The 15,765-nt window shown below is 41.2% G+C and overlaps 1 protein-coding gene across 1 annotated transcript; it reads right to left on the reverse strand.

The window, feature by feature from the left end:
- Positions 1 to 997: 997 nt before the first annotated feature.
- Positions 998 to 15,271, reverse strand: LOC311271874 (homeodomain-interacting protein kinase 1-like). Its single transcript, XM_084377817.1, has 26 exons — positions 14,947 to 15,271; positions 10,571 to 10,781; positions 10,127 to 10,318; positions 9,843 to 10,024; positions 9,582 to 9,717; positions 8,983 to 9,093; positions 8,783 to 8,860; positions 8,552 to 8,700; positions 8,119 to 8,424; positions 7,749 to 7,976; positions 7,472 to 7,566; positions 7,250 to 7,386; positions 6,865 to 6,984; positions 6,266 to 6,376; positions 6,066 to 6,143; positions 5,835 to 5,983; positions 5,574 to 5,707; positions 5,204 to 5,431; positions 4,892 to 4,986; positions 4,670 to 4,806; positions 4,312 to 4,449; positions 4,002 to 4,085; positions 2,850 to 2,917; positions 2,591 to 2,680; positions 1,880 to 2,400; positions 998 to 1,779 (listed from the first exon to the last, which is right to left on the reverse strand). Exons 2-12 carry the CDS (start codon positions 10,763 to 10,765, stop codon positions 7,274 to 7,276), a joined length of 1,785 nt encoding a protein of 594 aa, XP_084233943.1. The 5' UTR covers positions 10,766 to 10,781; positions 14,947 to 15,271; the 3' UTR covers positions 998 to 1,779; positions 1,880 to 2,400; positions 2,591 to 2,680; positions 2,850 to 2,917; positions 4,002 to 4,085; positions 4,312 to 4,449; positions 4,670 to 4,806; positions 4,892 to 4,986; positions 5,204 to 5,431; positions 5,574 to 5,707; positions 5,835 to 5,983; positions 6,066 to 6,143; positions 6,266 to 6,376; positions 6,865 to 6,984; positions 7,250 to 7,273.
- Positions 15,272 to 15,765: the final 494 nt, after the last annotated feature.

A 15,765-nucleotide genomic window follows, 5' to 3' on the forward strand; every position in this document is an offset into this window, starting at 1 on the left:
GTATTACGCAGGTGTCTATTATCCCACATTCAAAATATTTTAATCTGTTTCTTGACCCAGACAAATAACAATTATTCAGTCAAATTTGTTATTTTTGAACAAATAAAAGCCATGAGACAGTATTTAGATCAAGATAACCATTTTGGCTTGTGGCTCCTAATTAAGTAATATCGACTTCTGAGTCCTTGTCACAGGTTATTTCCATAGTGTTGATGTGAGTTGTGAGAATTTCAACTGAAGTTTTCATGGAGAGAAAAGGGCAAATGTGGCTTGTTCAGTTTATAAATATGCATAATAAATAAGTAAAGCATACCATAAAAAATGCCAAGCTGAAGGAGAAGAACAAGGTGGAGGGAAATTTCACACAAGGGAGCCTCCACTCAGATTGGCAGGGGATTAAGAACATGGCCGCCGTGAACACTGCTCCCTCCACCACAGGACAATCCAGGTGGCCCGCAGCAGCCCAGCATCCCTCCCCAATGACCTCAACTCCTTATTCTCAAGATTCGAGACAGACAACACCACCTGGCTAGAAGCAATCATCTCTTCCCTCAAGCCTGCAGCAGCTGAACTCTCCTTCAACACGGAGGAGGTGGTGAGAGCCCTCAGGAGGACCAAGGAGAGCTACCTGATAAGACGGGTATAATTTGCTAAGACTATTTTGAAACTTTTCACTTTAATGCTTTAGTTCAATTTGAGGACAGTAGGAGGCAACAAGACGTCCAGAGCGTGTCAGGCTGCCTGGAAATAGAAATGAACGTTGACGAAGCACTAACACCTCAAAAACAGCTTTTTGTGGAGTTGTAGCTACCACGCCCTATTCATATTTACTAGAAGTAGCACCCTGGCGTGTTGTTTGTTTGTGGTGTTTTGTTTGTTTACCTTGTATATGGAACATTTGCCCACTGATGAACCACTGCAGTTATTGGCTTAAATAATTATTATTGGTGTATTTACCATGTAATTGCAGAAAATGAATCATATTGAACTGATTAAATATAGTTTAAAAGAATTTACTAAAATGATGGTAACAATCTTATCTATCTTAACATACATCTATACATATATCTATACATTTATCTATACATCTATCTTAACATATATCTATACATACATCTATACATCTATCTATACATTTATCTATACATCTATCTTAACATATATATATATACATACATCTATGTTATCATCTATACATACATACATCTATACATCTATTTAACATCTATCTATACATACATCTATACATCTATGTTAACATCTATACATACATTTATATATCTATACATACAGCTATACATCTATCTTAACATCTATACATGCATTTATATATCTATACATACATCTATACATCTATCTTAACATCTATACATACATTTATATATCTATACATACAGCTATACATCTATCTTAACATCTATACATACATTTATATATCTATACATACAGCTATACATCTATCTTAACATCTATACATACATCTATACATACAAACTTAATATCTATCTATACATACATCTAATCATCCATCTATACATACAAACTTAATATCTATCTTAACATCTATCTGTACATACATCTTAACATCTATACATACATCTATACATACAAACTTAATATCTATCTTAACATCTATCTGTACATCTGCATGACATCCCAGAAGTCCACAGGGAGGAGAGGAGGTGATGCTCTGCACTGGATGAACTTGGTGGAGGATCAAGCTGCTCTGTCACTGGGTGATGCTCCACATCCTCTGATTGGCTGGACTCTGTGTGAGTCCTGCAGAGGAGGACAGAGATGTGACTGCTGTTTCTAGAATATGCAGCCAGGAGGCAGCACTTACATTGTACTCCTGTGGCAGGTGATAAATGTCACTCACATGCACGGTCACTGGAGTCCGTGTGCTGCAGCTGCACTAGGCCGTCCGCTGATGTGGCTCCGGGACAGGGTCCGTCTGCGTGGGACGTGGCTCCTCCACAGCTGCCCGTGAGGTGGATGCCACTGGAGACACACACGACCTCTTAGACGCTGTGACACCAACAAACAGAAACACAGATCAGTCTTCTAAAACGTTAAAACACTTCAAAACAAGATACTTCTTCTTACATCTGCAGTAAACTACATCTGAATACTAATTTTGGATCAAATGACAGACATTTAAGAAAGTCACAACTTTTTTAAGATGTACAATTCAGTCTCCAGGACACTGTTTAAAGCTAGAAAGGTGGCAGGGTCCGCCACATATAAACAAAGTAAAAGAGTATGAAATTGTGTTGTCCATTGTACTTCCATTGTACTGGCTGACAGACTGGGAGCTCTCTCTCTCTGTCGGCCTGTTGGTGGTAAACGGCCTGCTCCTCTGCTGACAGTGACTTCCACTGTGGACAGACAGACAACACACTGATCGTTAGCACACACACACACACACACACACACACACACACACAAACACAGGTTCTCATTAATGGTGTCAATCACAACAAAAACAACAGCTGATGGAATTCAGTTTAAAATGATCAAGACTGATCATGAGAAAGTCACGATAAGGAGAAAAGTACATTTTGATCAAAAGTGTCCACAGCAAACTTACTTTGAGTTGGAGGTGCTCGGCTGAGGAGCAGCGGGGACATCAGGAGGAGGGAAAACTCCAGCTGGAGGAGCGAACAACAGCTCTACATTCCTACACAGATAACAAGTCAGATACACACATGATTAGACAGCAGAAAGAGTGTGTGTGTGTGTGTGTGTGTGTGTGTGTGTGTGTTAGTGTGTGTGTGTGTGATGAAAACTGAAGCTCTATAGCTGTGTGCACTGGTGTGTTTGTTTGCATTCATGTGTGTGTTACTTACATCATTCCAACACACTGCAGGTTGTGGTCGAAGCCTCCAGGGAGCCTCACCACTGGTACGTTGTTACACTGGAGACACAAACACACAGAACAGGTTGTTAGACGAGCTGCGATGGTGCCATGTGTCCACCAGGTGTCAGGATTTACCCCCACAATTAATTATAATAAGTCTTTCAATGAGCTGCTGTCACATCTGTGGGGTTAAAACACATCTGGAGAGTCTACAGCATTCAGCCATGACATGTGTGCCTGTTTCTGCTGAGGGACTGTGGAGGACTGAAAGTGCCAAAATGTCTTTCTCATTTGCTTTCCCATTTCATTTTCAGGTTGATATATTCATTTTAAATTACATGTATTTATTAAGCCATTTTAATGCATTTATTTCTGCATTATTTTCCCTTTGCATTTGCTCCCCAGTTAAATCCACTAACTTAGTTATTTCAGTATATTTTCTTCTACATTTCATTCACCATTTTTCCTCCATAATGCAAATCAGGAATAAATACAGAATGAAATACAGAAGCACATTATACAATTATCAATTTTTGTTTTTATTTCATTAATTGATTAATGCCATTATTCTTTAATATTATGTTTTTTTGTTTATTGAAACACATTCATTTCTTAATATATTTTGATTTGGCAGTTTCAGTCCTCCATAATGCAGCACTGAATGAGTCCTACCTTGATTAAAACTGTGCTTCACCTCTGCGTAGCTATAAAAAATGAAATAGCATCCACCTGTGAACTGTAGGTTTTAGATTTATCATGTAACAAATGATTTGTTGGGATGATAGACTGTCTAAGAAATGATGGCTAATTTTACTGTTTTACTGATGTAATTAACCTGCAGAGTTGTTTAATGTTAAGATGTACTTGGCCTCAGCCTGACACCCGAATCCCTCACAAAACATACAACTGAGCTTCAAGAGCACACAGCTTCACTTTACTTTAAATAATTCTAAAATGTGCCATTTTTCTAAGTGACCTTTGAACTGGAACTGCAGGACAAAGTCAGATTTTACTCGTGTTTGTCCTGGAAAGCTGTAACTGTTCCTACACTGATATCCTTCTCCTACAGCACTAAAGCTGCTGTCTGCTGCAACCAAACAGTGGAGATGTTCAGAGTGTGTGTGGTGAACCAGGGTCTTACTGTGTGTGGAGGAGCAGCAGGGTGACTGACAGCTGCTGCTGCGGGAATCAGGACGTCGTACATGGGCCACTGACATGGCAGGACCTGTGGAGACACAGAGAGAGAGAGAGAGACAGAGAGAGAGAGAGAGAGAGAGAGAAATTAATAAAGCCATGGCACCCTTCCTCCACACATGAAGACACAGAAGAATACAGACATTACATTACATGCTTTTGCCACAAAGCACCCAGCATTGACAAATATCTGTATCAATACAGACACTGATCTACTTCTAATGACATCTTTGCCTAACCTATACTGAGTATCTCACCTGTGCCTGGATGTAAGCGTCTTGCAGACGTCCACCACGTCCTCTGATCGGACTGTGTGCAGGCACAGGCTCAGGCTGGGTGTTCAGTTCCAGCACAGCAGGGTCGGGAGGAGGAGGTCGGGAATGTCAGTGGAGATTCTGGTCGCACACATTGTAAAGGAGCTGCTTTTGAGATTGTACTTCACTGCATTTATATGACAGCAGATATAGACAAAATATATGACTGGTTAAGAAAAAAGTGACCATTTGTTACAGATTTAACTACTTAACATACACAACAGAACACTGATCAAGTGATAAATCATCACTAACTAACAAAGCACCACCTACAGGACTCACATCTCACACACACACTTACTTTGGGAAGTCTTTTGGTGATTCCCTAATTCTCCTCAGCACAGGTACAACATGAACCGAAGGTCTTCCTCATCCAGGAGAAGATGCGTTTGAAGCGATTCTTCTTCTTCTGACGCTTCTTCTTTGACCCCATGTTTTCTGAAAGTCAAAGGACATTAAAGACCTCAGCCGTACTCCAAAATGCACAACAGTTCAGACGCAAGTAGAGATGACTGTTACTTACCACATGAGCCTGAGTCCTCACATATTGAGGACTTCATGCTACTTTCAGTGTTGGTCACTGAGGACCCCGACGTCTCGTTCAGGCCAGACTGAAAACTGAAAACACCACAAACAAGTTAGTTAGTTAGTTAGTTAGGTAGTTAGTTATTCCTGTTATTGTCATTACATCTTAAAGCTGCAACAAGGAACTTCATTCTTGTTTTCCAAAAACTTCCTTAAGTAAAGATCTTGATCTACCTATTGTGTGGATTTGATGTGGAAGTGAGTGAAAGACAAAGGCAACAGGTTCTGATACTATTTTTCATCATCTCACCTGACTGCACTCTCCTGGTCTTCCAGCATCAGCGTGTTCTCAGCCGTCGCAGGCCGAACCAGGATCACACCTGATGGTGGAAATGTGGGATATGGAGTGCAGCAGTGTGGTCGGATGTTGATGATGTCATCATCCGTCAGAGGAGGGGCAGCAGGCTCACAGTCAAAGTCCTCACTCGAGGAAGTAGAGACAGAACTTCCTGAGATCCTGACAATGTAAGTCCAGCCACTGAATATGAAAACACACACACAGAATGATCCTGTTATTGTCATGACATCTTCAAGAATCATTTCTCTGCTATTCTTTCTGTTTATCTGAACTATTTTCTCATCTGAGAAATGGGTGTCGTGACCAGAGGAAGACATCTCACCTGACTTTGCTGCCCTGACCTTCCAGCAGCAGCATGTTCTCAGTTGCCGCAGGCCGAACCAGGATCACACCTGATGGTGGAATTTCTGGAGATGGAGTGCAGCAGGATGGGATGCTGCTGCCAAAGCCCCATTGCTACAAAAAGACACACTCACTGTTACACTGATGTCCCAGAAACACGACAGGACACGGATCAAATGATAAATCATCACTCGCTAACAAAGCACCACCTACAGGACTCACACCTCACACACACACTTACTTTGGGTAGTCTTTGGTAATAAATGGATGAGTGAGGACTTCACGGGGAGTGATCCTCTCATCCGCATCCACCTTCAGCATGGCCTTCAGGAGCTCGATGCACTGATCTCGCTCTGCGGCCTCAGCTTCATGATTTTCCTCAAGACGCATCTAGTTGAGGAAACAACGGTCAAATCCAGCATCATGAAAAGACAATCGATCATAGTGAGGATGAAAGTTACTTCACACTTACTTCTTTGAGATCGTCCAGAGACTGGAGCTGGTCCTTGTTGGCACAGATGAGGTGATATCCATGATACTCCATAGATGTCTGAGAGAAGGTTTAAAGTGGTTCAAAATCAGTCTGAATGATCGACTGTTAAATGTTGGGAAATGTTAACAAGAAAATATTCTGATAAAAGATTAAAGGTCAGAGAAGGTTCACTGTGGTACCTTGAGCTCCCAGCTGTTGGACCCAGTCTGGTTAAAGTATTTCTTTGTCTTTAGACCAGCACTGAGAAGACGGTCCTCTGGCTGACCCAGGAGATCAATGATGCTCTGCAGCTGGAGATTAAACACAGCACTACATCAAAATGTGCAAGAGGAAGCAAAATATTGTTCTCAGGAGGGCAAAGTAATGACTCTCCGTATCTGAATGGCCAGTTCTCATCGGTTGGTTCGGTTCAGGCACGAGGAGTGAGATTGGCCAATCAGAGGCAAAGTAGGGCAGGTCATTCTTTGACTACATGCTAATGCTAACACCTCCCGTCGTAGCTAAGGTACAAAGTTCTTTGAACCACTAAACATCAGATTACTTCCTTCTGTCACACTCAAAGTAAACTTTGAGCATTTTTTCATCTGTTTGAACAAAACACCAAGATGGTTTCTCTTTGCCTATTTTCTTTAAATTTCCTTTTGATTCCCAGCTTTAGATTTCTCATCATACATGTGGGATGTACACTGATCACTAATTAGAGCAAAACCACAAGCACGAGTGAAGACACGCAAGTATGAGCAACTGACAGACTGTCTGAATATAGTAGGTGACTTACTATTTCATACTCTCCATTGTACAATGAGAATCCATTGAACGGTAGAACAGGCTCAGGCTGGGTGTTCAGTTCCAGCACAGCAGGGTCGGGAGGAGGAGGTCAGGAATGTCAGTGGAGTTTCTGGTCACACACATTGAAAAGAAGCTGCTGTTGAGACACTTGTACCAGGACTAACATATATTATATTCACTTAGGGATATATTGTACTTCACTGCATTTATTTGACAGCAGATATAGACAAAATATATGACTAGTTCTGAAAAAAGTGACGATTTGTTACAGATTCAACTACTTAACATACACGACAGAACACTGATCAAATGATAAATCATCACTAACTAACAAAGCACCACCTACAGGACTCACATCTCACACACACACTTACTTTGGGAAGTCTTTTGGTGATTCCCTAATCCTCCTCAGCACAGGTACAACATGAACCAAAGGTCTTCCTCATCCAGGAGAAGACGCGTCTGAAGCGATTCTTCTTCTTCTGACGCTTCTTCTTTGACCCCATGTTTTCTGAAAGTCAAAGGACATTAAAGACCTCAGCCGTACTCCAAAATGCACAACAGTTCAGACGCAAGTAGAGATGACTGTTACTTACCACATGAGCCGGAGTCCTCACATATTGAGGACTTCATGCTACTTTCAGTGTTGGTCACTGAGGACCCTGACGTCTCGTTCAGGCCAGACTGAAAACTGAAAACACCACAAAAAAGTTAGTTAGAGCGTTATTCCTGTTAATGTCCTCACATCTTAAAACTGCAACAAGGAACTGTTCATTTCATTTCAGATCTTGATCTAGCTACCGTGTGGATTTGATGTGGAAGTGAGTGAAAAACAAAGGCAACAGGTTCTGATACTATTTTTCATCATCTCACCTGACTGCACTCTCCCGGTCTTCCAGCATCAGCGTGTTCTCAGCCGTCGCAGGCCGAACCAGGATCACACCTGATGGTAGAAATGTGGGAGATGGAGTGCAGTCGTCTGGTCGGACGTAAATGATGTCATCATCCGTCAGAGGAGGGGCAGCAGGCTCACAGTCAAAGTCCTCACTCGGGGAAGTGAATGGTGAACTTCCCGAGATGTTGAAAATGTAAGTCCTGCCACTGAACATGAAAACACACACACAGAATGATCCTGTTATTGTCATGACATCTTCAAGAATCATTTCTCTGCTATTATTTCTGGCCATCTGAACTATTTTCTCATCTGAGAAATGGGTGTCGTGACCAGAGGAAGACATCTCACCTGACTTTGCTCCCCTGAACAGGCCGAACCAGGATCACACCTGATGGTAGAATTGTGGGAGATGGCGTGCAGTCGTCTGGTTTGATGTCAACGCTTTCGTCATCCGTCAGAGGAGTGGCAGCAGTTTGTGTGAGTTCGGCTGCTGCAGGCTGAACCCAAGTAAGAGTGGACGATGGCCACTTCGTAGTAAGAGTGGGGCGTCTTTTAGGACTCAGGACTGACTTCTTTGGTCTCATCGTGTTCTTAAGGTTCGTCTTGGACTGCTCTGTGTTGCGTGGAGGGGATGTTGCTGACAAAACCCCATTGCTACAAAAAGACACACTCACTGTTACACTGATGTCCCAGAAACACGACAGGACACTGATCAAATGATAAATCATCACTAACTAACAAAGCACCACCTACAGGACTCACACCTCACACACACACTTACTTTGGGTAGTCTTTGGTAATAAATGGATGAGTGAGGACTTCACAGGGAGTGATCCTCTCATCCACATCCACCTTCAGCATGGCCTTCAGGAGCTCGATGCACTGCTCTCGCTCTGCGGCCTCAGCTTCATGATTTTCCTCAAGACGCATCTAGTTGAGGAAACAACGGTCAAATCCAGCATCATGAAAAGACAATCGATCATAGTGAGGATGAAAGTTACTTCACACTTACTTCTTTGAGATCGTCCAGAGACTGGAGCTGGTCCTTGTTGGCGCAGATGAGCTGATAGCCGTGATACTCCATAGATGTCTGAGAGAAGGTTCAAAGTGGTTCAAAATCAGTCTGAATGATCGACTGTTAAATGTTGGGAAATGTTAACAAGAAAATATTCTGATAAAAGATTAAAGGTCAGAGAAGGTTCACTGTGGTACCTTGAGCTCCCAGCTGTTGGACCCAGTCTGGTTAAAGTATTTCTTTGTCTTTAGACCAGCACTGAGAAGACGGTCCTCTGGCTGACCCAGGAGATCAATGATGCTCTGCAGCTGGAGATTAAACACAGCACTACATCAAAATATGCAAGAGGAAGCAAAATATTGTTCTCAGGAGGGCAAAGTAATGACTCTCCGTATCTGAATGGCCAGTTCTCATCGGTTGGTTCAGTTCAGGCACGAGGAGTGAGATTGGCCAATCAGAGGCAAAATAGGGCAGGTCATTCTTTGACTACATGCTAATGCTAACACCTCCCGTCGTAGCTAAGGTACAAAGTTCTTTGAACCACTAAACATCAGATTACTTCCTTCTGTCACACTCAAAGTAAACTTTGAGCATTTTTTCATCTGTTTGAACAAAACACCAAGATGGTTTCTCTTTGCCTATTTTCTTTACATTTCCTTTTGATTCCCAGCTTTAGATTTCTCATCATACATGTGGGATGTACATTGATCACTAATTAGAGCAAAACCACAAGCACGAGTGAAGACACGCAAGTATGAGTAATTGACAGACTGTCTGAATATAGTAGGTGACTTACTATTTCATACTCTCCATTGTACAATGAGAATCCATTGAACGGTAGTTTGCCACAGCTCATTACAAACATCAGACAGCCCAGGGACCACATGTCAATGGCCTCAGAAAAAGGACAGCCCAACATGATCTCTGGAGACCTGAATGTGGAGGAGAAACATTACACAGGATTTTTACATTGTCAGACTTGGGAAGGGAGCAATAAATGGTAAACCACTCACTCACTCACTCACTCCAGTGTAATAATAAAAATAATGAACCCTACCTAAAAGACAGTGGTTGCAGGGTCAGGCCCTGGCTGGCTTCTGATCTGTACATGGCAATACCGAAGTCAATGAGCTTGACTCTGAAGGGTCGTGTTTGGTGATTCACCATCATGATATTGTGGAGGTGGAGGTCACCGTGGATCACCCCGATCCCCTTCAGCGCCTCAAATGCTGTAGCCATCTGAAAGTACAAGGTCGGTAAGAATGTACCAAAGCCTAAAAGTGACAGGGTGCTCAGCGCTTTGCTTTCCATCTGATGTGATGGTGCTGCTGGAGTTCATACCTGCTGGATGACGGTGGTGATGTCACTCAGACGCATAGGCGCAAAACTTGTCTGTTTAAGGTAGTCGCCTAGGCTGATGTCCAGCACCTCAAACACGATTGCTCTTCCATGTTCGGTTTGGAAGCAATCGATGAACTCGACGATGTTGTGTCGGTCGAGTTTGAGGCGCTTGAACTGTCTCAGCATGGAAATCTGGAGACACACGGCAAGTTTGAAATGATTAGTTTTTACAGTCAGTTAATGTGTTAACGTGTGAAGTCTTCATAATGTGGTGCTTAAAACTTAGTGTACAGATAATCACTATATCTTTACATAGTGATGTTTGTAGATAGCTTAAAGTAGCTTAAAGTAAAAGGAATTGCTTGTTTGCACGAGGCACTTACTGTAAAATATCTTTTAAAAATATCTTTTACAACTGTGAACATCAAAATCAACACCTCCTACCTCATTCATGGTGTCCTCGTAGAAGAATTTAGGAATCTTCACAGCCACAGTCTGCTTGATGTCCTCTTTCCAGCATTTCACCACCTTTCCGAAGCAGCCCTCTCCCAGAACTTCCAGAACCTCATACTCACTGGGGAGCTGGACGGGCTTCATCTGGGAAGATGAGGTGGACTCGATGGATACTTTGGCGCCCATTTTGTCTCTCAGAATACTGAAACAAAACAGGTGAAAACAAGAAAAAGAAGAAGTTACTTTCATTCCCTTTGAAGGACCATAACAATGTAATTTAATTTTTAATTTTGCTACCATCAAACATTTTCTACCCCGTCAACGATTAGATGACACAAAACATGTTAAACCGCTGCTTCAGGTCTTTACAAAGACAATCATGTATTTATTTCATATTCCACATTTTCAGTGATCATCTGATCGTCTGAGGTCTGAGGGGAATTTCCACTAAACGTTAATGATTTCTACAGGTATCTACAAATAAGATAATAATAATATATGAAAAACAGATAAACCAGAATTCTCTGAGGAGGGTAATGCAGTGATAATTCAAGCTTATAAACACAAAAAACAATGTCTAAACTACACCAGGGTCTTCAGAGGCAGAAGGGGAACAATACCGAATATGTTAAAGTGAAATGGGAAAAAGAACTAGACACAGAAATATGACAGGAGGCTTCGACAATAATATTCAAAGTATTGGAGAGACAGAGATTAATCTGATTAGGGTATTTATTGATGCATCTAAAGGTCAAATTAAAAGAAAACTTATCTCCAGGATTTATTCATCTCTACAACTGGAAAGGAGCCTTTCCACAATGTATATTAAATCAAGATGGGAGACGGAAGCTAACGTACAAATGACTGAAAATGAATAAATATCTGTAAGAAACAGTCAAACACCTCAAGTTCAGGTATCTGGAGGGAATTCACCTGGAAAAACACCTTAAGGTTTTCATTACTCCCAGAATAAAAACATCCTGCAGTAACAAATCCAAATATGGCCATTGCTGGAGAATGTGTGGCAACATGTCTGCAGGTCACTAACACAATTTTTGGGAGTGTCCTAATATCTCTGCCTACTGGACAGATGTAGTAACGGAGATCAGATCTATAAGCGGCTCAGATCTTGATTTTATTTACTACAAATACTACCAGCAGCTAGTAAAAAAGCAGTAACCAGGAAATGGCGGAGTAAAGAGTCTCCAACAATCTTTGAATGGACAGAAATAGTTCAAGAAATGTACATAACAGAACGGTTAACTTTCTCTCTGAGACGTGCTGCTGAAAACTGTGAGAAATACTGGAAACAATGGAAATATTATTTGAGTCATAAATGTTATATATAATATTTTGTTTGGAGGAGTGTCGTTTTAAAATGACTCAAGTCATATGAATCAGAAGATCCCTTTCGTGGGTTTCAAGGACTAACAGGAACATTGCAAAGTAACCTCTGTAACCAATGTAATGTATGTTTTTTAATGCAAAGCATTTCATTCTACCCATGATGACCCCATCACTCAGTCTGTCTGCAATTTTCTTTCTTATTCTGTTCATTTGTTTGTTGTCATACAAAAACAAAAACACAATTAAAATAAAGTATAAAAACAGGAATATTACAGGAGGAATGGCGTTCAATGTGGGAAGCACAGCACTCAACCACATGCTCCAAGAGGTGTAGACAATTTGTCTGGAAAAATTTGATTGGCTTCTTCATTCGTCTCACATTACAAGTAAATGATCTGTCACAACAGCAGTGTTGGAGACTGTGCGGACACATCACTCCAACATCTTCTGGACGTGTCCAAACATCTTGGAGAAACATGTTCAGCTCTAAAAATATGAAATACCTGTGGATGTTCACCGCCATGTTTCTACATTAGCCCAGAACAGCCAAACCACACAATGACTCTACAGAGGGACTTGCATGTTTTTAGTGTTTTTAGCAGCCACCGTAGGGGAGGGTGAGACGAGGAGTCTTCAGTTGGTTATAATCTGCAACCTCACCACTAGATGGCACTAAATCCAACACACTGGACTTTAAAACAACACAAAGTGAAGCATTTTTCCTCCTTCTGAGCCAAGCTGTGACAACAAACTCTTTCTGTAATGACGCTGGTGACGTCTGTGTTTTTTTAAAACAAAAAGCAGAAACGAGCCCCTGAATGTTCTGAGTCTGCACTCGGCGTTCATGTATTAACATGAATGTGAAGGATTCCTTTTCATATTGTATGAATTTATTTTATCAGTGAAGTTTTGAATTTTTGTAAAGATTCTGTCCAGTATGTGATCAAGAGTATTGAACTTTGGCTGAGGTGCATCTAGGCTGGAAATTCAAAAAATGCCTTGATTCTGAGCGGGGCTGCAGGAGCAGTTAAGACACGCCCAGCCACTCTGTGCAGCCTCCAACAGAGCCCCCTCCCACACCCACACTGTTGTGACGAAAGCTGCCTCCAAAACGTCATCAGCCTCCATCTCAGCCAATAGTAACATCTGATTGTAATAGCCGGGTTTCAACCCATAGAGGGCAGTCACTCTTACATTTTTACAACAGAATACTCCAAATTGAAATACTTTGGCTAAAATGTCAAGAGTTGGACCAGAATCAATCAACAACACTACTTCATACCCAAATACATTTGTTTTCAGCAGAAAAAAGTGGTTTGGGGGTTTAGTTATTCTTTAATAAAGTGACAGAATAAATACTCAAAAAGTTCTTTGTTTAGTGGTGTTTTTGTTGTAAATACTTTGATCAAAAAAATGTGTCCGTCCACCACAGAAACAACACCTGAGAACCATTTAAAAATGTTGATTTGAAAAGATGTTATTTACACCCTTGACGTGCGGTCGAGCTCGTACATGCTAACACTTTTATCTCAGCAGCTAAAGTGAAGATTTGAGGTTAATAAAGTGTGTAAATAACATCTTTTCAGATCAGTTTGTGATCTCAGGGCTTCTGCAGACTTGGATTACACCAGACGAGCTGTACGGAGACATTTGATGTTGTTTTTGTTGTTTTTGAAACCAGCGTCAATCTGCTGTTCTGAGGATTGAAGCCAGTCCCCATAAGAGTCCATGTTAAAATATCTTTCCAGCAGAAATAAACATGTTTACAGCTGCTTTCTGTAGGTTATTTATCCCTTCATCTGAACTTTTATATAACTCACTGCTTTAAATTATATTAAGGTTTAAATATATGCATAATTAGGGGCGTGGTCTCTTTGAGTGACAGGTAGCTGTGAACTGTGTGCTGCCTCACCTCAGATCATTCAGTCACTGATCTTCACCTCATTGTGTTTATGCTGTTGGACGCTTTTATTTCAGATACTCTAATTGTGATCAGCTCATAAAATATAATGCCGTGTTACAGACTTGAATACCAGTTGATTCACTTATTATAACAGTCTAACATGTAAAGTAAGTAGGCCTATCCTCCAAGAACACAACCATTTCCCCATTGTCCTATTTATATACTGTATCTGCCAAAACGTTTGTTGTGCACAGAACAGCATGCGCCATCACGCAGGCTAAACTGTGCCTACCTTGATTAAAAAGCAAGCAGTTAACAACAGGACTTCTCCAAAATGAGCACACAATAATCTGTTTTCTCCACCAGAAACTAATAAAGCCAACATGTTGTTTATTAGTCCCAAGTCATGCATCCTGGAGGAGACTGTGGTGTGGACACAGGACGCCACTCTCATCTCTCCATGACCTTTTCAATACCAACACCTCAAGTAGCTACAAGCTCTGAGTGCTGACTGAACACAACAGGGAAAGGTCCTTCAAAAATATGATCAGCTGTGAACTTGAACTGTCTCAACAACATATCCGGTTACACTTTAAGTTCACTTTCAACAATTCTAGCAGCAGCCTGAGCTGCACACAGAGAGACGGGCCTGGTGCGGTCACACCTGCAGCGTCATCTCCTCACGTTCCATCGTCTCCGTGGAGGCGCACGAGACAAAAACCTGTTTATTTTGGCATTTTTCAAAAAATGAAAAATGATCTGTCGCCATCTTTTCCTCTAAATTTTCACATTAAATATGTCAAAATGGATGCCCTCAAACAGTAATAACTATTAAAATAATATTTTAACATCACTATACAACCATGAACACATTCCTCACCTGTCGCGGGACTTTCAGCACATTCTTATCATCTAAACATCATTTTATACTGAGAAAACGTCCAGTGACACCCAAAACTGACTTTTCATGAAAGGCTAGCTAAAATGCTATCAATATCCTATCTGTCAATTCAACAATTTATCATGAGTATATTGTCAACAGTGTCAACCAAACCCACTTCTACACGTTTATGAAGATGAATAACTACATTTGGTGTGATAATTAAAGATGTCCTACCGGCAGAGACTCTGGACAGCAGGTTCTTCCACAGGGGGTCCACCAGAAACCACTTCTCCAGCAGTTAAAGGTGGTCCACGCTCTGCAGTTGTCCTCAGAAAAAAAGATATCCAAAAGGTTTGTGTGAGAAAAAGTGTTGAGGTGATCAGGTAAAATCCAAAGGTTTGTATGAGAATAATCTTCCAGGTGTTCAAGTTTAATCCGAAGGTTTATTTGAGAAAAAGTGTTCAGGTGTTCAGGTTTAATCCAACAGGTTTGTATGACAAATAATCTTCCAGGTGTTCAGGTATAATCCAAAATTTTATTTAAGAAGTTTTCCAGGTGTTCAGGTATCCAACAGGTTTTCTTGTGATGAAGTCTTCCAGTCGATCAGGTTTCTGATATTTCAACTTTCCAACAGTAGATCCGCAGGAGGTCAACTTGTCAAAGTTTAATGTGCGAACAGAGAAATGGCCGCCGGGCTGCAGCTTTTATATCTTTGGTCAACGTTCTGTTTCCATGGCCTTCAGTGACGCGCGTGCGTGCATGCGTGTGCGTGATCGAGTGACTGATTCTGTGCAGCAAATTGATTTATTTAGTTTTCTTGTGTCAAATGTCCTCATTCAATAATATGTCATTTTTAATGTGTCAATAATGTAACTTCACTCATGCCAATAAAGTTTATTTGAATTGACAGGTGTAAACTGTGGGAGTTGTGTGTGTGCAGCAGGTGTTTCTACCAGAGCTCCACTGATCATCTTCACTGTGTGGGGGTCTAAGATAATGAACGTTAGGCCAGAGATCAATAAATACATAATAAACGAGAGAGACAGAGGGAGA

Source organism: Pagrus pagrus, assembly GCF_965226575.1.
Source record: "Pagrus pagrus genome assembly, chromosome: 16".
Classification (NCBI taxonomy): Eukaryota; Metazoa; Chordata; class Actinopteri; order Spariformes; family Sparidae; genus Pagrus; species Pagrus pagrus.